Here is a 26,375-nt window from a genome sequence, read left to right on the forward strand (position 1 = left end):
GGCGCTGCAGGGACGCACGGGGCCGCTCCGGCCAAGCCTTGGCCTCCGGTCTCTAAAATCGGCCTGGAGCCCAGGCGGGCCCTGGCGGTGCCATCGAGGCAGCGCTGAGGTGACGCCGAAGATCCGGAAAGCCCTCCGGACATCAGGGGTCACGCACTCCACGCTGGACTGGCGTTCCCGGCCCGGAGCTCAACAGAAGCCAAAGGAACGCCAGCCGGACGCAGCAGCTCGCGCTTAGGACAGGCACCGGGGCATCACGACAGGCCGGGACAAGCTCGGCGGGACCCTGTGCGCGTGCGCGTGCGCCTGCGCGGGGGACGCCCCGCCTCCTCGCTGCGGTGCCCCGCCCCACTCGCGCGCGGCACTCTGGGACGGCCGGCCGCGCCGCGCGCCGATTGGTGGCGCCCCGCGCCGCCGCCGGGTGACTGACGGCGCCGCCGCCGCCGGGGTGTGGAGCGCGGCCGCTGCTCGGGCTGCGCGTCCGCCGCTGCCAGCCTCCGCCATGGACCTCTTCGGGGACCTACCCGAGCCCGAGCGCTCGCCGCGCCCGGCTGCCGGTAAGCGGCGCGGCGCGGGAGGGCGGCGGCGGCCGAGGCGGGCTGCACGGCCTGCCCTGACTGTCGACCCCGCGGAGCGGCCGGCGCGCCTGCGCCATCTTCGCTGCGCAGAAGGGACGGCGCCTCTGGTCCTGGCGGCAGAGGCCGCGCCTGGCCACCCGGCCTGCTGCCCCGGCGCGACGGCCGCAGCTGCCCGGGCCGGTGTGGCGCGGCGGACGCGCCGGCCCGAGTCGCAGCACCCGCGCCCACGCGCCGGGGCTGAGGGTGCGGAGGTTCGCGCCTTTGTTACCCGAGCCGGGCTGGAGCTCCTCTGCGGAGCCGGTGGGCATGCGGGCCTGGCCTCCTGCGCCCCGGGCGCCGGCTCGCGGGCCGCGGATCGCGGACCCAGGTGCTCCGGAGCTGCGTCCCGCGCGCAGGTGGCTGTCGTTGAACGCGAGTGGCGAAGGGGGCGAGCGAGGGGCGGGGGCGGAGCGTGCCCGGGGCGGCCGGCGGGCTTGGGTCCGGCTCCTCGCCGCGGCTGCGAGAAGTTGTCTGCTGTCGCACCTGGTAATGGCACCGTCCTTCCGGCCGGCCGTCCCTGCGATGCAGTGGAGTCTGAATGACTGTTCCCTGCGGCTGCGAACCGGGCTCGGCGTCTGTTCTTGGGACAACTGCAGTTACAGTGGAGGGCAAACCGGCTTCTGGCAGGCAGGCCCTTGTCCGTCGGTGGAGCGTGATTTGTATCTCAATGTGTTTGGGGCAGTTCGATGCATAGGTGTGGCTGTCAAGCTGGGACCTTTTTTAGTCTCTATTACTTTTTACCCGAAGTTAGTTTGGGTCTGCTCTCAGAGGAAGGCCCCACGATGTGACAAAACCTGACCACTCTTACAAGTTGTCACTTAGCAGCCTGTTAGATATAGTGAGGAGGGCGCATCCTGCCACTGATTTTTTTTTCCCCCACAAATTCTGCTTCCAGACCTTGCTGACAAGGTGGCAGAGGGGCTGCAGATGTTTCAGCCTCCTCCCCTGGGAGTACATTAGTGAAGTAGTCCCTTCTGCCAGGACACTGTCGCCGTCACAGACTCTGTGACTATTTTTACAAATAGCTTTAAAACCAAGAAGTCATACTTTCAGAATTCCTAGGTTGTAGGAAGCTAGGGGATAAGTTTTAAAGTGACAGAATTGGAACCCAGTAATCTTGATTGTTAAAAACCAAAAGATGAGATTTGACCTTAAAAAAAAGAATCATTTGAGAACAGAATCAGATTTCACATTCTTGGAAAAATACTTGTTTTTTAAAATAAATTAATAACAAATCACACTTTTTTTCAGTAAATCATATTGACTGCTAATGTGGGTGAAGGATGAGGCGGTACTGTTTCATGACCTCACACCTGATATGTGGATGATGCAGGCAATGTGAAAAACCTGGTTATTTTCACAGTCCCCAGAAGTAATGTTTGGGAGGTGTAACCAGACAGGTTTCAAATCCCACTCTTCACTTACTAACCCTATGCTTTCTATGGCTGTTCCTGCATCTATAAAAGGGGGTGACACCTTCTTTATTTTTTTTTTTTTTATGTTAGTTGTTGATGGACCTTTATTTTATTTATTTAAATGTGGTGCTGAGAATCAAATCTAATGCTTCATGCATGCTAAGCAAGCGCTGTACCACTGAGCTACAGCCCTAGCTCAGGAGTGACAACTTCTGTCATCGTGTAGGTAAAAGTGTGTGGCACTCATGGTGCAGGATGGAGCGGAAAGTGCTTTGCAGATGTTAGCCATTGTCACATGAGCTATTAACCTCAGCTGCTTAAAGCTGGGGGAGCAATCTTAAATGGCTTTTGTAAAAGCACTTAAGTGTCCAAAGGTAGAATGTTATACACTGCTCAGGTCACACCAAGTGTGTTGTGTTCTTTTGATTTTGGGTTTTGTTTTCAGCATCCCTTCTAATGTTTCTACTACAAAATTTAAGTTTTAATGATCTTGAGAAAGAATGTAGAAAAAGTGCACTAAATGTTTTCAGATAATGTACTAAATTAATAGTTTTCATCCCTGCCCTTAAAAGGTTTTGATGTTACCTAACAGAAAGATATATATTTATGTGAAACAGAAATGGAATTTTTCTGTGCCATACTTATAAAAATGTTGACTTAAAATTGTTTTGGTAATAACTCAGTTTCAATTTTATAGAAATGGAGGTTGACTTTGTTGTTACACCAGCAAGTTTGAAACTGATGGTCAGGCTAGATGTGTAGCTCAGTGGTAGAGTACATGTTCAGCATGCTGAGGCCCTGGGTTCCATCCCCAGCACCCAAAACAAAACTGAGGGTCATCTTTGGAGGACAAAGTATTTGCTTGGCAGACCATCTTAAAAATACTTCTTTAAAACAATTGGATATATCAATATAAAGGTGAAAATATTAGGGCTGGGGTTGTGGCATGAATGAGGCACTGGGTTTGATTCTCAGCACCATATAAAAATAGAATAAAGATATAGTCTCCATATAACTAAAAAACTATTTTTTTAAAAAAAAAAGTGAAGATATTAGAATAAAACAGATCAATTGTAAAACTGCAGGGAAAAAATTCAAGTTATAAAAAAAATGAATTTGACAGAAAGTTAAAATTTTTGCAGGACAGAATATACCACAAAGGCAAAAGGCAAACTCAAGGAAATAACTATAGTGTACATTATAAAATCAATATACTCAATAAGTGAAAGGATTAAGAAGAAAAGGAGTTAAAGAAGACAAAGATATCTCATTACGAAAATAGTCAGAGAACATGTCCTGTTCCTATAAGAGTGCTGTTTCTCTGGGCACTGATGAAGGAGAGGTCATATCACTGATATGGTGTATTTCTCCCCCACAGCTTAGCAAAAATTGGTAGCACTCATGGAGGTATTAGTAAATGGCCTTTCTCATAAAATGTATTCGGGAGTGGAAGTAACTGCAACTTTTTTGGGGACACACTTTGGTGGCTGTCAAATTTAAACTACTCAGCCAGGCATGGTAGCACAGCCTATAATTTCAGTGACTCAGGAGACTGAGGCAAAAGGATCATAGGTTCGAGGCTAGGTTCAGTAACTTAGTGAGACCCTGTCTCAAAAAGGGTTTGGGAATATAGCTCAATGATAGAGCACCCATTGGTTCAATTTCCTCATACCCTTTGACCAGATTAAGTAAGTTTATATGTGTAAGATTGTGTGGCTTCCCCCGCTTCCCCGGTACTGGGAATTGAACCCAGTGCCTGTCACATGCTGTGCAAGAACCCTACCCACTAAGTTTCATCCTCACCCCTATTTTAAAATTTTTGAGGCATGGTCTCACTACATTGTTCAGACTGGCCTAAAACTTGTGGTCCTCTTGCCTCAGCCTCCCAAGTAGTTGGGACAGCAGGCATGTATCATGTTATTGGCACTGTCATGGCATCATTTGTCATGTAAAGAACTAGAAAATGGCCTGAATGCCCATCAGTAAGGGAACTTGACAAATGAATACAGCTACTTGCCATGTGGAATAGCATGCAGCTGTCAGAGTGAGTTAGACACAGGTGTGCTGGCTTCTGGGCATTCCCTGATGGGTACCTGAGTGATCGATGTGGGGTGGAGCACAGAAGAGTGGGAGTGAGCTCTGAGGCGTTGCCGTGGCTGGGATTGTGGTGGAGCCAGACCCTTACTCCCCACCTTTCCCTCCCGCTTTGGTAGTGCCTCTGTGGTATTTAGGAAACACACCTATGTTGCTTTTTGTAGTTGGAAAGAAAATTTAGATATATAAAGAAAAAAAAACACAATTTAGGCAAATTTTAGAAGATCTCTTTTTGTATATAGCAACCTTTAACTAACTGAATATGACCAACCCTAGAGTAGCTTTGCACAGCAGTCTCATATAACTTCCAGTAGACGTAGCATCAGAATGTCAGTAACAAAAAATTAGGCGAGATTAATTGTAATGAAAAACATTTTCAGTTTTGTTTCATTCTTTATTAGGGTTGTTATATTCAGTTCTGGGGGTGCTCTTTCAAAATTTTGGGACAAGGTCACATTTTGTCCAATGATAGCATTCCCCAATTCTGTGTATCCAAAATAGAATGTAAGATTTTGACTAATCAGAAGTTCCCTTTATGTATCTGTAACAGATCTTCTTTCTTTATTTTAAATAGTCCAGATACTAACTTCTGGTTTGATCATTTTTATTTTGTTTATTTATTTTTGGTACTTGGAATTGAACCTGTGGGTGCTTAACCACTGGACCACATCCCCAGCCCTTTTTTATATTTTATTCAGAGACAGGGTCTCACTGAGTTGCTTATAGCCTCCCTGAGTTGCTGAGGCTGGCTTTGAACTCAAAATTCTCCTGCCTCAGCCTCCTGAGCTTCTGGGATTACAGGCATGTACCACCTGCCCAGCTGGTTTGACTATCTTGATGATACAAAAGATTTTGTAGAGCCTCCAGGTTATCATTTTGGATCGATGCAGGGGTAAGATGAGAGGATCTTTGTACAATCCCTACAAAGGTCCTGGCGTGTAGTGCACCTCATGAAGAGCATGGGTTTGAATCCACGCGTTTGATACTTATAACCTAAAGACCCCTTGAGAATTTTCCTTCCTTGGAGTTCAGAGAATTTTACTTGAAATTTTTGTTTTTAAGAGAGAATTGACACTCAGTTGATTTCTATTTGGAGGCAAAAAGATAATATGATGAAAATCTTGAATACAAACTTAAAGTGAATGTGTTTTTATAATTCATCTCTGAAGATCAAGAAGCAAGACAAACCCTGTGTGTTTGGTCTGCATCTCAAACTTCATAGGAGGTCAGTGTGCTGTACTGAAGACCCCTCTTATCTAGGGAGTGTGTTCCAAGAGCCCCTGTTGATGCTTAAAACCTCAGGGGGTCCTGAACTGTGTATGTTGTTTTTCCCTATAATATGTATCTACAATACAGTTGAATTTATAAGTTAGGCACAGTAATCATGACTAAGTAACTCATAGGCAGGTAGCATATAGATCATGGAGACACTGGATAAAGGGATGAGTCATAACTCTGGTAGGAAAGAGCAGGGTGGCATAAGATTCCATTCTTCTACTCAGAATGGTACACAATTAAAAACAGAAATTGTTTACTTCTGTAACTTCTCATTTAATCCTTATGGACTGTGTTTGACCTCAGTTAATTGAAACTAGAAGGTGAGGCTGAGGATAGGGGGACTGCTCTTCTTCCATCTTATGCCCTCTGTTTCCCCCATGTTTTCATGTGCTAGTTCATATATGTAATAGCTTAAATAGAATTTTGGAGAAAAGCTGGAGAGAAAGCAGTGGCAGTTGACTTTTATGTAGACAGGGATAGTGGGACATGAAAATTTAGGACATACTTTTGTGTGTATGGACATACTTTTGGAGTGTAAATTTTCAGAGTTCAGATAAAAAACATTTTGCTGGCTTTCTCCTGAGGCCAGTTGTCTTCCACTGTCTAAAATGTCTAGGCTTCTCTGTAAATGTTTATTGACTCGGAGACTGTGTTGGGGCTGGTGGCCCCAAGTTGCAGGGATTTTCTTCTGTTGCAGTCTTGTTGGGATAGGTTATTAACACATGGAGCCTTTGAAAGCTTACTATTTCTGAAGTTCTTTCTTCTTGTTGGTCTAAAATCAGTTTTTTTTTTTCTTCCCAAGATTCTTCTTTAGAGAAGGTGTTTTAAGTACTTGATGCTTTTAGTAATGAAATTATCAGGGGAAAAAACCTTGTTTTCCTCAAATACCTAGTGGCCTTAAAGTGCCCTCTGGGGCATCATTCATTGCTTTTATGTTGACTGTAACTGCTGGAAACAAAACTCTGTTAAACAACTGTCCAGGAAGTATTTTTTAAAATAAGTTTGTCAAACAGAATGGAGGAATTTGAACTTGTCTCAAAGTGGGGGAGAGCACACTGCTGTTCCCTTTGAAAGTCCATCCTGGATGACCGTCCTCTGCTCTAAACAGGTGTTCTGTGTTTCAGGGAAGGAAGCTCAGAAAGGATCCCTACTTTTTGAGGACCTCCCTCCGGCCAGCAGTACTGACTCAGGTACAGTCTTCAGGCTCTCCCAGGTGTGTGTCAACGTCTCTACTCATCCTGGGATTGTAGTTGTCTCAATCTTTCTCCCTTTCCCCCATTTTCAACACACAGATGTTTTAGGTGTTGGACTGTCTTAAGTTTTGAATCCATGGCATCAGGTAAGGCAGAAAAATCTGCTAGTCGCTAGCCCTGAGAAGTACTGCGTAAAAACGTTGCAGTTTCCTCTGGGTCATTTGAGTGCTTATTCTACTAGTTGGAAAAAAGTTCAACTTTTTAAGGCAGAATTTTTATTTCCTTTGCAATGATAGGACTTTAAAATAGGTTCAAGAAGTTATTTGTTGCAGTGAGTTGCCACTGGATTGACACGAGAGCTTTGAGTTTATTCCAGTACCTACATAGTGTCCTGGTGGGATGGATTCTGAAACTCAAGCCTGTCCTCTTTTGTGCGCTCACTGGGTGTTTTGCTGTGTTTCAGGACCAGGGGGACCTTTGCTCTTTGATGATCTCCCACCTGCCGGCAGTGGCGAGTCAGGTAAGGGTGGATGTCCTGTGTAGGCGTGACTGGGGTTTGGGATGGTGTGGCGTCACAGTGCAGCCCAGGTGTGGTAGAGAGCACAGCACCCTCACGTGGAGCAGAAACTAGGTGCTTCAGTGCTGCGTCACTGTGGGGACTAACTTATTGGGGCTCGGCCTGTTGGAGCTAACAGTTTACTCTTAACTTAGTTGTTAACCTTTTACACATTTTTTATAGTCTATTACTCTGGTTTGCCTATGCTCTCGCCAGACCCACGGGTGTCGGGCCTGTTCGCACTGTTGTGTGGTCCCCCTCGCAGCAATGTTTCTTTTTTGTCCCTGTTAAGTAGAAGGGAAGAGTCAACTTAGCTGTCTCTTAGTTGTTCATAGTTCAGAAGACCACAAACTAATAAATTAATAAAAGACAACAAATTAGTAGGTAAATAAACTATTACTAGACTTAACCACCACCATTAACAAGCCTGATTTTTTGGAGAGAGAACCTTGCATCAGATATTTTGGATTTCTTGAGAAGACCACACATTCTTCTGAAGCAGCAAAGAACCATTTATGAAAATTGACCAAGTACTAGGCCATGAAATATACCCCATAAAGGATCTGTTTCTTTTTTGTGGTGCTGGGGGTGGGACCTGGGGCCTCACACATGCTAGGCAAGCCCTCTGCCACTGAGCTACATCCCCAGTCCTTTTTAATTTTTATTTTGACACATAGAGTCTCACTAAGTTACTAAAGCTGGCTTCAAAGTTGTGATCCTTCTGCCTCAGCCTCCTAAGTAGCTGGGATTATAGGTGTGCACCACAGCACCCAGCTAAGGATCTTTTTATTTTTCTTCAGGATTCAGTTATCTGGTAAAGCATATGCTGAATGAATGGCTGCATACCTTCAGACCTAAAGACAGACCATTTATTTGGATAGCACTTTCATGTGTTGGACATTTGGTATAGCAGGCTCATGTACCTTGTCCTCATTGACTTTCAAACAGCCCTCTGAGGGGACAGAGTTCTCAGCCATGTAGCAGATGAGGAAACCTAGGCTAGAAGGTTAAGTACTGACCTAAAGGGACATGTCTCTGAATCTAGGTGTCCCTCATTCCCAGCACACAAGCACTGCAGGGGCCATTAGGTGTGGCTTCAAGCTCAGGTCCGTCCCCCTCAAGTGGGAAAAGCAGACTTTTATCTTGTAGTGAGGGTCTGGGGCATGTTACTCTGTGAGCTGATTCTGGATGTGGCAATGTGTTTACAGGTTTTGCAAAGTCCCTATTTATCAGTATGGATCTGTGGATATAAAACATGTGTATGCTATAGGCCAAGAATATGTGCATTTTTGCTACCAAGAAGTCTCTTGTACAGCCTCTTTCAGGGCCAGGATGATTCGGGGCCTGGATATCGCTTGGTGTTCTCCATTGTAGGTCCACAGCACCACCTGTGCACTCCAGCTCCTTGAGGTCCTGGGCCTAACTACTTCTGACTGTCCTTGTTGGAGAGATCATTCTATCTCTAGGGTGGGGTGGAGCCTCGTCTGCAGGTGACTTTTTCTGATGGTCTACAGCTGTGTTTCTGTCTTGACTTTTGCTTTATTTCCAGGTTCTCTTGCTGTGTCAATCTCCCAGACCATAAAGAATGAAGGAAAAGGAGCAAAAAGGAAAACTTCTGAGGAGGAGAATGGCAATGAAGAGCTTGTGGAAAAGAAAGTTTGTAAAGGTTTTCAGACAGTTTGAAAACAAATGTATTAGACTTCATCTTTTAAACTAGCCCAGAGCAAAACCCATCTTGGCTTTCTAGTTAGACTACTTCCTTCTGCCTGTGCACTTGAGGATTGGGTGGGGCTCCCTCTGTGGACAGCTCCCAGGAGGACCTTGCTTTCTCCTGGGACCCTGCCTTAGGTCCCAGGGGAACATTTGCTCCTCAGGAGTAAGGAGCACTGGTGCCCTGCTTTCCTCTTCTGCTGGGATGGTTAGTGTGTTGGCTACTCGGGCTCCTGCTGACGCCCCAGTCTTTGTTTAGAGCTGTTACTTAGCATAAACTAATGGGAAGTAGCTGTGGGCTTTCATTTCCTGTCCTGCTCTGTCCTTGGCACGAAAGTCCTCAGTCAGAGTTGTGGGAGTGCACATGGAGAGGCCGTTGTGAGCCCACGGTCTCAACAGCCTGTAGCTTCCCAGAGGACAGCTTTTCTCAGTGCCAGTTTATTAGTTACCTGGCGCCAGGTGGCACATGTGAGCTTAAGCCAGCCTAGCCTTTAAGGTAACCAGATTCTGTGCCTCTGGAAGCCTTGTTTCTCCTTGTGTCCTCGTTGAAGCAAAAGCAGCGATCTTATCACTCATTGACATTCTTTAACAGCCTCACTTAGATACATATTTTCAAGGTATTTGGGGTGTACTCTACAGTTTTCCCAAACTGGGAGTTTTTATGTCCTCATTAAATTATCACAAGACTGGATTTGCGTAGGATCCCTTTCCCTGGTGCAGTTCCATCTCTGCAGTATAACAGTACTTCCCTTGACCTCCTGCTGCTCTCTCTCTGACCTCCTTAGGCAGAGTGTGTCTGTGCTTGCTGACCATCTCCCCACTCCCGTCCCTGCTCCTGCCCCACGTGCAGCCTCTCAGCCCAGCCTAGCCAACAGTGCTCTGGTTGTGGTTAAGACTTGCAGCTGGGAGCAGTCTTGAGGACCGTCATTGGCTTGTTTGTGTCTTTAGGGCACTGCTGAGTAAAGCTGCTGAGCCTTCTCTCATTGCTCTGGGATGGGGGCTTCCAGAGGGCAGGGCACAGTTTTGTATTGGCTTTTTGTTCTCTTCCCCAGCCTCTTCGGTGATCTTTGGTCTCAAAGGCTATGTGGCTGAGCGGAAGGGTGAGAGGGAGGAGATGCAGGACGCGCACGTCATCCTGAATGACATCACTGACGAGTGTAGGCCCCCGTCCTCCCTCATGTGAGTGCTGTGTTCCAGCAGGCCTGCTCATGTGAAGCTCTCCTCTGTTTTGCCTGGCATTTTGGACTGAATCCAGTTTCTTTCTGACGTGCGGTTTGGATTGCTTGCTTCTATATCAGTGCTTCTTAGCTGGGGTTACTTTTTTGTCCCCCAGGGGCATTTCTCAGTGTCTGGGGACATTTTTGTTGTCAGGGTTGGGGGAGGGGGTGCTACTGGCCTCATAGAGGCCAGGATGCTGATGAACATCTTATAGGCACAGGCCAGCCCTCAGCTGCCCAGGCTGCAACATCACAGGGCTACAGCCAGGTGCCGCTGAGTGGGAAGTGACTCCCATGTTATGGACTGCAGGGTATGTTACTCTTACCAGAAGCTGAGCAGCTCTGGCAGAATTTTTTTTTTTTTTTTTAACCGCAAATAAAAAGTTTAATTTCAGAAACTGAATTCATCATTTATAAATACACTAAAGCATAGTCCACTCGAATTGAGAGCCAGCGAAGGTACAGTATTCAGCAGAAAGACAGCTTCCTAGGGGGCCATGGCAGAGGAGCGTGTTGCCTCACCCACAGCACCCAATGGTCTGAAGTGATGTAGAACAGGAACCTTTTTCAGATGTTAAAGCAAACACTGACAACTGATAATTTCATTCTGATGTCCTGGGATTCTAAAATACCCCAGTGATGGCTGAACCTTCCCTACTATAAAAAAAGAAAAATCTAAACGCCTAAGGCTAGCCTCACTGCTGTAGCCTGCCAGACACCCCGTTGGTCACCACTGCCTCCAGGGCCCCGGCCGTGGTCCTAGCACACAGAGCTCCACTGCTCAGGGATGCTCGGTCAGAGGCCTGGCAGAATATTTTTATTCTGCATCCTGGAGGACAGAGTTGGGAGCCACTAATTTCTAGTTGAATAGGATCAGGGAGAGGCGGTACAGATAACCAGGACCCAGAAAGACCATGACCTTGAGGAGAAGAAAGACAATGAGACTTTTCCTGCAGCTGTGAAAACTTGAAGGGAAGCCTTCTGATAAGCTCTCAGCAGCCAGAAGTTTGGAGATAAGGGGCATTAACAACGTTTCACTACACATATAATGGTGTATTGAATAATCACAACTATGTATGTTACATGTGCAATTTCCATAATCCAGAATTACATGATGTGCACACTTCATACTTTGACTAACACCAGATGGCCATCAACACACACTGTGCTTGGTGGTGAAGATGGGGGAATGTTTGCTGCAGGCGGCTGTCACGGGGGCAGGCCAGGTGCATGCGCCTAGGTCATGGTGTGCCTGGGAGCATGCCAGGATTGCACCAGTGGGGCCTGTGGGATCCCACTCCCTTCCCCAGGAAGGAAGACTGGGGGGCAGCAAGCAGATCTTGCAGCCCTGCCGCCCAGAGACGCCAGCTGCATGCAGCAGCCCCTAGCTATGAGCCAGACAGGCTAGTCTCTCATGGCTCATGTCCCTGAGCAGAAATGGAACCCCAGACATGGAGAGAAGAGTGGCTGCACAGGCAGGCGGCTTTCTCACGGCATCTTTGTTCTCTCTCTGATGGTTTTCTTGATTTCTTGTGTTCCACCTGTGAGGGGTTTTGGTAAAACTTGAAAGGGAAGAAGGAATAATACTAGTATTATGCTTTTAAAGTTAGATATTAAATTTTTTTTATAATAGTTCTGGAATTTCCCTCAGTTCTCCCCAGATCCTCACTGGGATTGAAACCAGGGATGCACTATCACTGAGCTGCATCCCCAGCAATTTTTTTCTTTTTTTTTTTTTTGTGGTGCTGGGGATTGAACCCAGGGCCTTGTGCGTGCGAGACAAGCACTCTATAAACTGAGCTATATCCCCAGTCCCTAGCCCTTTTTTTCCTTAGTTTTTTATTTGTATATGACAGGGGAATGCATTACAGTTCTTAATTACACATATAGAGCACAATTTTTCATATCACTGGTTGTATACAGTATATTCACACCAATTCGTGTCTTCATACCTGTACTTTGGATAATAATGATTCTCACATTCCACCATCATTAATAACCCCATGCCCCCACCCTTCCCCTCCAACCCCTCTCCCCTATCTAGAGTTCGTCTATTCCTCACATGCTCCCGCTCCCTATCCCAATATGAATCAGCCTCCTTATATCAGAGAAAACATTCAGCATTTGTTTTTTTGGGATTGGCTAACTTCACTCAGCATTACTCCGTCCATTTACCTGCAATGCCATGATTTTATTCTCTTTTATTGCTGAGTAATATTCCATTGTGCTTTTTATTTTTATTTGGAGATAGTCTTGCTCAGCTGCCCAGGCTGGCCTCACAGCTGACTCTTCCCAGTTTGACTATTGGATCAGTGGATCAGTAATGCTTTATGCGTTAATGTTTAAAACCAAACCTGAGGTTGGGGTGTGGCTCAGTGATGGAGTGGGTGCCTAGCATTTATGTGGCCCTGGGTTTGATGCTTAGCACCAAAGAAAAAGAAAAGAGAAAAACAAGTCCAAGTTAAATAGGAAAGGAGTTGTGAGTTTTAATTTCATTGTCAATTTAATTTCATCAGTTAACAGATTTTGATTTTTTTTAAGCAAGTGTGGGTTTTTAACATTTAACTAAAATGCCGTGAGTTACTTAAATGCCTGTCTTGGGTACTGTTTTCGTCTCATTCCTCTGGGTTGCCCAGCTTCCTTGTCTCTGTGCTCACTGTTGGAGACCAGATGTGGAGTTTCACTGAGGAGGTGCCATCTCTGCAGTAAGAACCTCACTGATACTCGGTTTGTTCTTCCAGTACTCGGGTTTCGTATTTTGCTGTTTTTGATGGACATGGAGGAATTCGAGCCTCAAAATTTGCTGCACAGAATTTGCATCAGAACTTAATCAGGAAATTTCCTAAAGGTGAGATGAAAAAATAAATCGGTGTTTATTTTGGTTTTGCTGTCTGTTGGGTAGTTGGTGTGCTGGTTTGCTTTGGCAGAAAGTGATTAATGGCTCTTAAAATTAAGAGTGTGGGGGCTGGAGTTGTGGTTCAGTGGTAGAGCGCTTGCCTAGCATGTGTGAGGCACTGGGTTTGATTCTCAGTATAACATTTAAATAAATAAAAAAGTAAAAGTCCATTGACAACTAAAAAATATTAAAAAAAAGGGCTGGGGTTGTGGCTCAGTGGTAGAGCTCTTGCCTACCACTCATGAGGCACTGAGTTTGATCCCCAGCACCACATTAAAAAACTCAAAACAAAGTGAAGGTGTTGTGTCTTACCTACAACTAAAATTTTTTTTTAATTATTAAATTGATTTTATTTTTTTTTTAAATACACGTCACTGCAATTCTTGTTACACATATAGAGCACAGTTTTTCATATCTTTGTACAATTAAAAATTTAAACATTTTTTTAAAAAGTGGGTTGAAGGCAAGTGGGGGCGCTGAGGCCACCCCCGGGGGCGGTTGTGCTCCTTGTGTCTTGAACTTCGAGGGTGTCGAGTGTCTCACCTGCCTTCACCTGGGGAACTGGCGAGCACACGTGGCGGGCATTGTTCCATAGGTGAGGAAGTGGAGGTGGCTCTTTGTTATGGGAGGACGTCAGTGGATGTATGCAAAGTACAAAGCCAGTATGAGCAGGGGGAGGCAGGCTTCACGCCTTGAGGTTGTTGCTTTCTTGGACCATCTGTTATAGGAGATGTGATCAGTGTGGAGAAGACCGTGAAGAGATGCCTTTTGGACACTTTCAAGCATACTGACGAGGAGTTCCTTAAACAGGCTTCGAGCCAGTAAGTATAACTCTGTGCAGAAGAATGGGGCACTGTTTTCCTGAACATGCGTCAGGCCTTCTGATTCAGATTAATACCAGTGCTCATGTCCGAAAAGTGCCCAGCACCAAGTAAACCCTTACAACCACTAGATAAACTTGAAACAATAAAAAAGCAATGGGTTAGTCGACTTTGCATCCCATAATGAAATGCCTGACCCAGGCTTCTTATGAAGTAAAGAGTTTTATTTTAGCTTACAGCTCTGGACTTCAAATCCAAGATAGAGTGGCCCATTGGATTGGTCCTCTGGCCAGAGCAGCACATCAGGGTAGGAACATGTCAGAATCAGTCCTGACATCTTGGACCAGGAAGCAAAGAGGAGGAGCAACAGCCGGGTCCCACAGCCTCTTCAAGGGCATGCTTTGACAGTACCCTCAAGTGAATGCTTGCAGCAACATACTGGCCCACCTTGCAAAGATCACTGTATCCCCAGTGGTGTCATCCTGGCTCAAGCCTTTGATGTGGGCATTCGGGGGCCACTAACCCTGTTCAAACCATGCAGCATCATGAAAATGGTCGCTTTAGAGTCTGAGCAACTTCTCCTCCTTCTCTGGAACTTGACCTCTGGGTGCTTGCCTGTGTGGTGATGGCATTTCTGATGTTTCTCCAGGAAGCCTGCCTGGAAGGACGGGTCCACTGCCACGTGTGTCCTGGCCGTAGACAACATCCTGTACATTGCCAACCTCGGAGATAGTCGGGTATGTGGCTCTGAGCCACCCACATCTTATGGGGGCCCTCAGCGAGCACTGGCTAAGTGAGGTCAAAGTGGCAGTGGCAGGCTGGGATTGTGGCTCAGGGGTAGAGCGCTCACCTAGCACATGTGAGGCCCTGGGTTTGATCCTCAGCACCACATGAAAATAAACAAAGGTATCCAACTATAGCTACAAAACAATTTTTTTTTTTTTAAAGTGGCAGTGGCTGGGTCAGACCTTCTGGTGGGGTTGCTGCAGCAGGCTCTGCCACAGTGTGACTCCTGGGAGGGGACCAGCAGCTAAAGTAAAGGCAGTCTGTTCCTTGGGGAGACTTGTGCCTCACAGCAGTTTTGCCTTTACATTGCCCTTCCTCCCCACCCTCCCACCCACTTCCTATGGGTGTGCATGCAGACAGCACACTCTGATACTGTGGTTCAGAATTTCATCTGTTCGCAAATCCTTAAACATTTTTCTGACCTCAGATGGTAATGAACGAAAGCATTAACCCCTGCGTCTCTAAAGTCCTTGTGATTTTGGAATAACTTGAAGTTGTAGCTAAAGAAGTACCAGGTGAGGCTCCACTCAGCCACAGTCCCAGTCTGCCTGGTGAGGGAGAGAAGCCAGTGAGGTGAAGTTGTGGGATGGATGCAGTCCCTCCCTGCTCCAAAAGGATCTGGTGTTTAGTTTCTGTTTTACGATACTGGGGATTGAAGCCAGGGCTTCGCTTGTGATAGGCAAACCATCTACCAATAAGCTACGAACCTCTACGAGGTTCTCCCAAAGTTGCCTGGGTTGGCCTTGAACTTGGGATTCGCTGCCTCAGCCTCCCAAGTCACTGGGATTACAGCAGCTGCCATGCCCAGCCTGTGTGCAAGTTCATTGCCCCTTTGCCAGCCAGCCCGCCCCTGCACTTCTTCAGTTGTCACAGACTGACACGCAGGCACCCACTTCATATCCATGTCCTGGTACTTCTGAGCTGGTTATTTTATCAGTGGGGTGCCACAGGGAACATGGAAGTCCCTGCCTGGTGGGAATGTTCTGTTCCCCTTTGCTAGACTGGCTCTCTAGCATGCTCATATTTGTATCAGTTGACTCCAAATAACAGAAGGAAAAGCAGCCCCCAATTTTTTTTTTGAGCTGGGCATGGTGGTGCATACCTATAATCCCAGCAGCTCAGGAGGCTGATGAGGCAGGAGCATCGCAAGTTCAAAGCCAGGCTCAGTAACTTAGCAAGACCCCTGTCCCAAAAAATAAAATAAAAAGGGCTGGGGGTGTGGCTCAGTGGTTAAGCATCCTTGGATTCAATGGTACAAAAAAACCCAGTTCAAATCCTAGCTCTGTTGCCTCTGCTCCAAGCCTTAGCAGCACCCTCTGTAATGAAGCAAGAGAAGAGAACATGGACTTTGATTGTGGCCTTAATACTGTTGACAGCCTACCTTTGGTAACAGTGCTTCTCTTCTGTGTTGGTGATAGTGTCCACAGTGAGCATTCAGCTGTGGTCATCCAGCAAAGTTTGCACCAGAGCTGAAACCAAAGCTGGAGGCTGCTCACCCTGACTGCTTTGCTTTCCCCATGAAGAGGTTGCTTGAGTGTGGCAGGGCTACTCTGTGACGACTGAAGGAGTGCAGGGGCTGGCTGGGAAAGGGCCAGGCGTTGTGGCACCCCCCAGGAATCCCAGATACTCAGGAGGTTAAAGTGGCAGAGTCAGCATGGGCAACTTGGTGAAACCCAATCTCAAAATTTAAAAATAAAGAAAAGGCCTGGGGATGTGGCTCAGTGGTCCAGTGCCCCTAAGTTCAGCCTGCAGTTCTGTGACTTTTCTATTTGACAATTTGTGGATGCTTGATTCTCTGAACTTCTGTTTGGCAGCTGGTAGATGAAAGTGAAATGCGATTGTTGACCTTCCTCTTCCACTGGTAACTCTAGATTCTCTCATAATCTCCATCTTCGCAGGCAATCCTGTGTCGTTATAACGAGGAAAGTCAAAGACATGCAGCCTTAAGCCTCAGCAAAGAGCATAACCCAACCCAATATGAAGAGCGGATGAGAATACAGAAGGCTGGAGGCAACGTCAGGTAAGCAAGGACCTGAGTGCTGGCGAGAGCAGGCCACTGGTTGCACAAGAGCCGCCAGACCTTGGAGGGGCCTTTCCACATCATGGTCCTCCACCATGACGAGACCTTCTCTCGGCTGCCACTGGGGAGCACGTGGATGACTGCTGTGGGATTTCACGTGTCTAGGGGAAGCAGAGTGCATAGAAAACATGTCTCCCTACCCTTGCAAAGGGACAGAGTGATGGTCATTATCTGCAGCATTCTCTCTCTGCCTGGGAAATATGTTTTAAATACTTAAAAAATATTTGTTATATTGAGTAAATTAAAGTTTTAGGTGAGTTCTCCAGAAAGGACATCTTAAGTGGTTAAGATAGGAGAATTCCAAGGCAGGGCCAGTGTGGAACCAGCACCTTTAGTGCTGGCTACCTGGGAAGCTAAAGGCAGGAGGATTGTTTTAAGTTCAGGAGGTTGAGACCACCCTGGGTAATATAGTGTGACCCATCTCAAAAACAAAAACCCACCCATTGCTGTCTTCACACAGCTGCCTCATCACAGAGCTGCTGTCTCAGGGTTGCTGGCACAGAGTACTACATGTTATCTGGCTCTGTCTTAAGCAATTCTTTTCAACCCTAAATCACTGAAGTCCATGTATCTGATGGTTTCTCGTCTGCCATCCCTTCCAAGAGGCCAGAAGAGGGCTTTATAGTCTGCACTGTGCGCTAAGAGAACGCCACTTAAAGGACCCTGCGTTATGCATTGACGTCACATTTGCTTTCTGTTGTAGGCAAGAAAGAAGTAATCCTGTCAGTGTAGCCGGGAGCAGTTTGTCTCTGAATGCAGTTTTCTCTCTGTTGGCTCAGGAAGCCTGCACTGCTCTGGCTGTGTGTGGCCAGTGCTGAGGGCCCTTGGAGGGGGTGGGAGCTCCTGCGGCGTCTTCAGCCTGCTGGGCTGTGAGGGGGAATTGTGGCCATCATCTCTGCAATTTTCAGGAGCCATGATGGGGTCACGGTCCTGGTTTTAGGCTTCAACATTGCTGTTTGCTTGATGTTTGCTACCACCACTGCTATCCTGGTGCTTGCTGTGGAAGTTAACGCCTGAGGCTGTGACCCTAAGGATGGTGTCCTCACCTCCTCCTCTGCACTTTCGTATGACTTCTCTTCTTTTGGCTAGCTTCTTAAAAAGATTTTGATATTAACAGTCCTGGGGCAGAATGTAAAGCCAGTTGTGAGGAGGAGCTTCCTATTTTCCATCCCATTTAATTCAGCACAGATGTTCAGACACCTTAGCAGTACATTGATAGCATGGGCTTGAGTGAGCCCCTCATTTTAAAGAAGTGGGGTGAGAGGCCAGAGCCAGGCGGTAGCTCTGTCTCCAAGCAGTGGAGCTCTATGACCTGCTTGCCTGCCACCCACCTGGCATTTCCGTGCTGAACAAGACTTTACCACTTGGATTCAGCAGTTAGAATTTGGTTTTGGTTGTGTTTGTCTGTGTGCCAGGCTGAACTGTTGAAAGATAGTTGTAGATGTGATGATTTAACACCCTGAAACCCTCAGTGTACGGATATTCTGGACATAATCACTGACTGGGTCACACCTAAGACAGTAGCACTCCCTTTGGTCATCTTAGTTGTCTGAATCCTCTCTGTATGCAGACCTCTTTAGATGTCCTAACTGCCTTGGCTTCCTGCTAGGACTTGGACCACGCTGGTCCAGGACAGCAGCTATGTGGTGGGAGTCACCTGTGTTCTGAACCTGCCTATTTCATTTTTGTGTTATTTCTGGATTTTTTTCTGGAAGTTAGATATAAAGTCTTTAGGTTCAAATTGAGTGTTTTCAGCAAAGGCATCTTATGGGGGTGCTCTGTACACAACATCTCCTTCTTTCGCTGGGCATATGCTATTCTCCAGGGAGGCCATGTCTCACACCTGGCTACGTGCTGATAGACAGTTCTAAGGCTCCAGGTTCCCAGGCGTGAGCAGCAGGAGGTCTGGGGGTACTGTTCTCTTTCCTGTGGGACTTTCAGTTTTAGCTGTCCTTGGGGACCCCTGTGTGGGTCCGTGTTTCATTAGATGGCAGAGGTGACCCTGTCCTGTGACTCTTCCACTTTGTCGGCACACATCTTATAAGGAAAGGCGCTCTCCCTCATCAGTAGGAGGTCATACAGTGTCTTCTAAAGGGTGGGGTACAAGAAAGAAAGAAATTATAGTACATGGGGGGAAAAAAGATTGGGGTGAGTGTTTAATTCTGTCCTTGTTAACAGTTTTCAGAGTGAGACAGTGACTGCAGTCAGGGTGAGTGTCTTGCCTGTCCCTCTGTGTCTCACACCTCCCTCACCTTGTAGATCACTGTGTGCTGATGCACGTGCTTAGTTCTGTGTGTTCAGTGGTGCTTTCTCCTGCTTTACCCGAGCACCACAGTGGAAGCTCCTTCAGGGGCTCCGAGTCCTCTTCACACATTGACTTTAGTCTTTTAAGAACCAAGGTTCACATTTCTGGGTAGTGTCTGTTTAAGGACTGGCAGAGCTAGGAAGCAACATGTTTAAAATGAGGAGTTTAAGAGTCTGGGGACATAGCTTAGTTGGTAGAGTGCTTGCCTTGCAGGCACAAGGCCCTGGGTTCAATCCCAGCACCAAAACCAAAAAAACAGAATAAATAAAATTAGGAGCTTACATTGCTGTTTCTTACTCAAATGTAACAAGGTAGGCTTTTCTCTTAACTTCTTTAATATTTACAGCTTGCTCTTTTATGCTGAAAATCTTGGTACCTAATACTAGTGTATTTATTTATCAAAACAACTTCAGAATCATAGTATGGAAGTTACCACTGTTATGAGGTTTCAGTGTCCCTGCTGTTCTCTTGTCCTGGGAATGACCTTGACTGCAGAGGAGCTGTCAGAACTCTGCCTACAAAGTGAAGTCATCATTCACTGTGGTTTTGTTATTTGGTTATTATGATCATTAGTTTCAGTTTCTTTTTATTTTGGGGGCCTTTTCCCCCTTGTTAATGGAAATTTGGAACCTCTGTGCACTGCGGGTGGGAAGGATGTGTGGTGCTGAGGATGGAACCCAGGATCTTGTGCATGCAGGTGAGCAACTCCACCCAGGGGTGAAAGGTGGTGCAGCCACTGTGGAAAAGAGTGTGCACTTCCTTAGCAACTAAGGAGAGTCACCACAGGATCTAGCAACTTCACATCTAGGCATGTACCCCAAGGAATTACAAGCAGAGACTTAATCAGGTATTTGTACACTGTGTTCACAGGATCGTTCACAGTAGAAAGGGGAAGCAGTCCATGTGTCTGGGGACCAGTGAACAGATAAGCAAAACACAGTGTACAGGAAGGAATGATGTGCCGGCCACACGGCAGCATGGACGAGCTTGAAGACACTGCACTGAGTGAATTAAACCAGTCACAGGGACAAGCACTGTGGTTCCATCAGGGTGCTTGGGGTCCACTCCAGAGATAGCAGAATGGGAGTATTGGGCTGGAGAGGTGCAGAAGCTAGTGCTTAATGGAGATGGAGGTTCAGTTTAGGAAGACTGAGGAAGTTCTAGAGGTGGGTGGTGGTGATGTTGAGGACAGTGTGAGTGTACTTCTATCAGACTGCACTTAAAAGTGGTTACTATGATCAACTTCATATGATATGTATTTTACCACAGTAATAAAAGAGTGGGGCACGGTGGCATGCGCCTGTATTCCCAGCAGCTTGGGCAGCTCAGACAGGAAGATCATGAGTTCAAGGCCAAGCTCAGCAAGGGTGAGGCAATAAGCAACTCAGACCCAGTCTCTAAATAAAATATAAAAATAGGGTAGGGGATGTGGCTCAGTGGCTGAGTTCCCCTGAGTTCAATCCCCAGTACCAAAAAAAAAAGAAGGAAAAGATTTCCTTTTTTTCCTCACCTGCATGCACAAGATCCTGGGTTCCATCCTCAACACCACACACACCTTCCCACCTGCAGTGCACAGAGGTTTCAATTTTCCATTAACAAGGGGAAAAAGGCTCCCAAAATAAAAAGTTTTCGTTTCCTGGTTCACAATCTACACTGAGTTAAAAGACGTGTTCAAGAATGTCATGCTTTGGTCTCTGTTCCCTTCACTCTATTTCCTGTTTTTTCCTGGTGTTTACTACAAAAGTAAGCAAAACCTGTGCCTGTGTTCTTAGTTCTCCTACTGAAGGTAGTTATGCAGCAGGGAGTTTCTCTGAGACAGTGAAGACAGTGGTTTTCATCTCACAAGGAAGGCATCAGGACAGGTTATTGTCAGTACCATGTGCCCAGAATCCAGGCAAGTTCTGATCTTTCCTGATTGAAGAGACATTGCTGGAGCCAGGTTTGGTGGCACACTACTTGATCCCAGCTCAGGAGGCTGAGGCAGGAGGTCCCCAAGTTCAAGTCCTGTGTGGGCAACTTAGTGAGACCTGTCTTGGGAAAGATGAGAGAAATAGGCCTGAAGTGGAGACCTCATGGTCTCTGTGGCACTGGTTGTGTTAACCCTAGTTTGGGGCGTCTGCCATTCCTTGGATGGTGAGGAAGTGCAGCTGTCACCTCCCAGTGCTTTGCACTCGTCAGTCACAGATAGGCTGCGTTGAGACTGCTTGTGTCCCTACGTTTGCACACGTGTAGAGGACCTGAGGTCGGAGCTGTCTCCCCTTTCCTTAGCCTAGTTAGTCTGAAGCCCACAAGGAGTAGAAGTCTCCTCTTTGGTTATGAAGAAAGAACGGGAACCGAGTCCAGCAGGCTCAGCTAAGATCCAAGGGCTGTTGAGCAGCCCCTCGCCTAATAGGAAGAGGCTTCTCTGGATGTTGGCAGGTGGGAAACAGAAAGGAAGCCACTTGAAGCAAAAGTTAGAAGTGTGTAAGGGCAGGAGACATGTCTCAGAACAGGTCTCCTAAGGAGGGCCAGCACCAACCGACAGGCATGACTTGGTAAGTGAGGCTTGGAAGCCACTCCCCTAAGCCTTGCAGACCTGGAGGGAGAATGAATTTTCGGCAGCTCCTGGGGGAGGACCTGCTATGAAACTTAACCGCCCTGAGCGGCACAGGCATCCTGGGAACCGACATATGTGGTTTGTGTCATGGTCTCAGTAAGAAGGAAGAAGCTGCTGGGGACTAGGACGCCTGTGGCCTGTTTGGCTGGATCTTGACAAAGCTGGTCAGCAGTGGTCTTGGTCTTGAGCTTGATCACACGTTCATAAAGCATAAAGGGTGTGGGCTTCCCCAGGCACAGTGCAGTCTCTGCCTGGAGAAGTACTGACCTGTCTCTGTGGGGTGGCCTGGCATTTGCATATCGCATCCCACGCAGGGGATTACAGTGGGTGCTGGTTGCGGGTCCCTCCTAGTGTTTCCTGGGATGCACAGGCTTCTCTGGAGCCATAGCTCATCTGTCGTTGCTCTCTGCCGTGGCGGTAGCACTTCAGGAGTGTACCACTGCAGCAGGTGGGCAGGAGGGGCAGCAGCTGCCGCAGGCTCAACTTCCTTAGATGGGCCTTGGTGCTGTGCACTGAGCTGTGCTGCACAGAAGCTGGCAGAGGTTGGGTCCTCCAGGAGCCTGTATTGCAGAGGTCATTGCACAGGATGGGTTTGTAATGGGGGGGGCCACACCAGGCACCTTGTCACTCAGTTGCAGAAGGACTTTGTTGTCCTCTCACAGTTCTTGAACCTCTGAAGCACCTCTTCAGCTGGGGCTCTTAAGACTGCGGGTCCCCGCTGCACCTACACTCTCAGCTGTGGGTCCTGCTCACTCGGGTTCCTCTGGCTGTGTATTTTTTTTTTTTTTTTGTATCCCAGGAGATTGCCAGCAGAAGTCTTGGCTTTGGTATGGATGACCGGGCTGTGAGCCACTGGGCAGGGGTGACGAACACAGAGAGGGCCAGGGCCAGGCTGAGTTCTGCCTCCAAGAGACAGTGGCTGAGCCCAGGAAGAGTTGGCTGCATGTTCACACACACAGTTCTTCAGAGCTTGTTGGTGACTTGGGAAGCCTGGCACTGTGGTATTGACCACTGTCAGGCTCCTAGGAGGTCAGGCGCAGCACCATGAGCTGCGACAGAGCTCTGATCTGGGCTCAGCTTAGGGCCTCGGAGAACTGCATGTTAGTTGAGATCAAGAAGTGTCAGTACTTGGGCTGGGATTGTGACTCAGTGGCAGAGCGCTTGCCTAGCACATTGTGAGGCACTGGGTTCAATCCTCAGCACCACATAAAAATAAAATTAGTTAAAAAAAAAAAAAAAAAGTGTCAGTACTATAATGTGGATTCCATAGTCCGTAGCTTTCTCTTCTGTATTCTGCTTTTAGGATCAGATTCTCGGATGGAGTCTGAAAATGTCTCTCTTGTCTTAGGGATGGACGTGTCTTGGGTGTGCTGGAGGTGTCCCGCTCCATCGGGGATGGGCAGTATAAGCGCTGCGGGGTCACCTCTGTGCCTGACATCAGACGCTGCCAGTTGACCCCCAACGACAGGTAAACTGCCCTGCAGGCACAGGTGTGCATGTGGGGCTGGGCCTCCTGGACTCCTTCCAGTTTGTATCCAGCCTTTGCTGGGGGAAGGGTATGAGTGACTGGCAAGGTCTCAGACACTGTGCTAGGCCTAAAGAGAGAGATGGGTCCACAGCGGGCAGTTGCGCATAGTGTGTCATGGGCCTGTGGGGTGCTCTGGGAGGCTTTGGCAGTGGAAGACAGCAACACACACAGGGCATTCAAGTGGCAGTGTGGAAGCCTAGCCAGGCAGGTGCCGGCCATGACTCTGGGGATTTGGAGGACGGGAGGGCTGGGAAGGTAAAGCAGTGCTGAGGATTCAGAATAGACTGCCTAGGGCCCTCAGTTCCACTGAGGTATTTGAATTTTGGTTCATAGTTGGTGGAGAATCATGGAACGTTTTTAAGCAGAACCAGGATCGATTGAGAAACACTCCCAGTATTGGGCACCTCCCATTGGAGGGCCTACAGACAAGGCAGGTGCCCCTGAGGGAACCTCTCAAGTAGTTGTCAAGGTGGTAGGAAAGAGGGTGGAATGAGATGGTCATCGTTACCTAAGTGCATGTATGAAGACACGAATGGTGTGACTCTACCTTGTGTACAACCAGAGAAGTGAAAATTGTGCTCTGTATGTGTAATAAGAATTGTAATGCATTCTGCAGTCATGTATAACAAATTACAATAAATAAAAAAAAAAAATTGGATTCCAGAGCCAAGGAGCCTGTCATGATGGAGAGGCTGCAATATGTCAGCAGGAAGGAATGGAGAGGAGCACAGGAAAATGGGACCCCCAGACTGAGCCCACAGCGTGACCCTAGGGAGGGGGGCCACTGCAACCCAGCAGTCTTCGCAGGCACAGCCCAGGTCCCACCTCAGGGCTACAGAGGAAGAGCACACACTGCCTCGTTCTCCTCACAGCCTCTCCCGTTGCCCACGCCTGCCTTTGTGTGCCATGCTGTGATCACCTTAGGCCTTGGGGTGTGTTTCCAGCAGCCCCCTCTCTGCCTCAGACGAGGCCAGGCCCGTCTGCCTCCCCAGCCCTGCGTTGCTGTCGCAGCTTCCCTTTATCATGGGTGTGCATGGGTGATGGTTCCAGGTCTGACTCTCAGGACACTGGAAGGTGTCCCTAGCACAGACCAGGAGCTCAGAAAATACTGGATATGTGAATGTCCAGTCAGAAGAGGAAAACAGACTGAACAGTACAGCAGCAGAGCAAGGTGGCGACCCAAGCAGTGCCAGGAGAGTGAGCGCTGCCTTGCTGAGCCCAGGGGAGCTCAGAGACTGCTCTTGAGGAAGGGGTCCTGAAAGGGAGAGTGTGCTGCTTTCAAACCAAAACAGTGGGGTGGCCCTCTTTGAGATCTTGGGCCTTCTAGTGTGAAGGTCACACTCAGGATGTCCCTCAGGTCTGAGCTCGCCCTTGGCGTCACATACTTGGTTAATCCCACTGTGTATACCTCGTACCTGGTGCTGCATGTGACAGTGCTTCTACAGAAGAGCGGCACCTAGCATCAGGGTGTCGGTCATGGACAGAGAACGGCAGCTCCACTCTTGATGTACCACGTCCACCTCCAATTGTTTGTAAGTAGTTGGCTGCTAAAACCCATTTGTTTCTTCCTGGTGTTGTAGGTTCATTTTACTGGCCTGTGATGGGCTCTTCAAGGTCTTTACCCCAGAAGAAGCCGTGAACTTCATCTTGTCCTGCCTGGAGGTGAGCAATTTCACAAGGGTGTGCCAGTTGTCCCAGCTGCACCTCCATTTCTAGAGAAGCAGAAGTCCCAAGGCCCTATGTCAGTGTCAGGGGCAGCCCTTGTGTTCCTTATTCAACATGAGCTCTGCCTGGGGGACTCACTGGTCACTTTGCCCTGCACCCTGATAGGCACAGAGCAGTCTCAGGAGGATGACAGGGAGCAGACAGAGCCCCTGCTCACTCAGGCCCCTTTCTCATCTGGTAGGATGAGAAGATCCAGACCCGGGAAGGGAAGCCCGCTATAGATGCCCGCTACGAAGCTGCCTGTAACAGGCTGGCCAACAAGGCGGTGCAGCGGGGCTCGGCGGACAACGTCACAGTGATGGTGGTGCGGATAGGTCAATGAGGCGCTACCCGCAGGTGTTGGCTTGCAGGTTCATTCACGTGTGCACACTCTGTGTTTTGTGTACTCCTGTGGGGCTCCATGGTTGTAAATAAAGGTTTCTTTTTTTTTCCTAGTCTTTTGAGTCCTCATATTACCCATCAGGCTGCATGTGCTTGCCCCGGAGTACACTCTGCATCTTTTCCTGGTAGGACCACTGTGGGCATCGTAGGCTAACTCTCCAAGACCACATGTTCTTTCAGCCTCGGGATGACCCCCACAGGGCCAGTTGTACTGGTTAGGGATGAGGCTAGGTCAGAACCAGGCTTTTGGAATCCTGTGGCTCCATTCAATTTTCTGTACAGAAATAGCGTTAAAAATTGTTACAGGAGCCCAGGGCTTAGCCAGAGCTAGGCCCATATACCAGGCTCTCCCTCAGGGGCCTGCCCTGCCAGGCCCCGACACAGTTTGGCCCATTCCATCTCCTGTGCACTGCAGTCTGGCTGAAGGGTTCAGGAATGCTGGCTTAGAAGGTCTTAGTCTGGCTCCCCTGGGTCTTCAAAGTGCATGGCTCATCATGTGCCATCCAATACGACCTTGGCAGGCCCCTGGCAGGTCTGTTTGTAGTCAAGGTGGACCCTCAAAATATCAGCCCAGAGGGCCCTGCTGTGTAAGGTGAGGGAGGAATGGGTCAAATGTCAGCCTGTGCTCACACAGAACTGTCATTTTTTATTTTTTTAATATTTATTTTTTGGTGTAGATGGACACAACACAATGCACTTTATTTTTATGTGGTGCTGAGGATTGAACCCTGGGTCCTGCCCATGCTAGGCAAGCGCTCTACTGCTGAGCCACAATCCCAGTCCCCAGAACTGTCATTTTTTAAAAGCAGCTCTTGGCTCCTCTGAGTGTTGGGCCTAGGATGGTTTGCATGGTCTGTGGTGCTCGCTGGCCCCACCCACTGCACACGGCTTATCAGCCATCAGTCCTGGTGGTGAGCTGGCTCTTCAATGTGAACCTTTCATGTAAACCTGGGGTCTGCCATGGGAAGACCATAAATAGAACAAAGAGCTGACGGAGCCACCCCTCCCCACAGTGTCAAAAGGTAGGTATCCATTTCTGCTTGGGGACTGGGACACTGGATTGTGGCATCCAGGAAGAACAGAACTCCAGCACCTTGGAGTCTGTCCGTTTATTTGGTAGATGTCTTCCTACAGCGAACCAGGTGTCATTCTGTGTCTTGAAGACTGTGGTGAGGCT

The 26,375-nt window shown here is 48.1% G+C and overlaps 1 protein-coding gene across 2 annotated transcripts; it reads left to right on the top strand.

Moving 5' to 3' along the window:
- The first annotated feature begins 410 nt into the window (after nucleotides 1-410).
- Ilkap (ILK associated serine/threonine phosphatase) lies at nucleotides 411-25,244 on the top strand. Of its 2 annotated transcripts, none has more exons than XM_076866010.2 (12): nucleotides 411-557; nucleotides 6,529-6,594; nucleotides 7,061-7,117; nucleotides 8,703-8,819; nucleotides 9,916-10,042; nucleotides 12,822-12,928; nucleotides 13,704-13,797; nucleotides 14,447-14,534; nucleotides 16,482-16,603; nucleotides 22,913-23,032; nucleotides 24,673-24,754; nucleotides 24,999-25,244. In XM_076866010.2, exons 1-12 carry the CDS (start codon nucleotides 503-505, stop codon nucleotides 25,137-25,139), a joined length of 1,176 nt encoding a protein of 391 aa, XP_076722125.1. In that variant the 5' UTR covers nucleotides 411-502; the 3' UTR covers nucleotides 25,140-25,244. The 2 variants fall into 2 exon arrangements, with proteins under 2 accessions (XP_076722125.1, XP_076722124.1); XM_076866009.2 differs by having other exon boundaries at nucleotides 12,822-12,927; nucleotides 13,697-13,797.
- The last annotated feature ends 1,131 nt before the right edge of the window (nucleotides 25,245-26,375 follow it).

This window comes from Callospermophilus lateralis, chromosome 9 (genome assembly GCF_048772815.1).
Source record: "Callospermophilus lateralis isolate mCalLat2 chromosome 9, mCalLat2.hap1, whole genome shotgun sequence".
In the NCBI taxonomy this organism is placed as follows: Eukaryota; Metazoa; Chordata; class Mammalia; order Rodentia; family Sciuridae; genus Callospermophilus; species Callospermophilus lateralis.

Excerpts from the sequence above, each read along its gene's own strand:
- Ilkap (XM_076866009.2), top strand. The coding sequence starts at position 503 with ATGGACCTCTTCGGGGACCTACCCGAGCCCGAGCGCTCGCCGCGCCCG. Across the intron at positions 14,535-16,481 it reads CCAACCTCGGAGATAGTCGG|GCAATCCTGTGTCGTTATAA; the intron begins GTATGTGGCTCT and ends CCATCTTCGCAG. Across the intron at positions 23,033-24,672 it reads CAGTTGACCCCCAACGACAG|GTTCATTTTACTGGCCTGTG; the intron begins GTAAACTGCCCT and ends CTGGTGTTGTAG.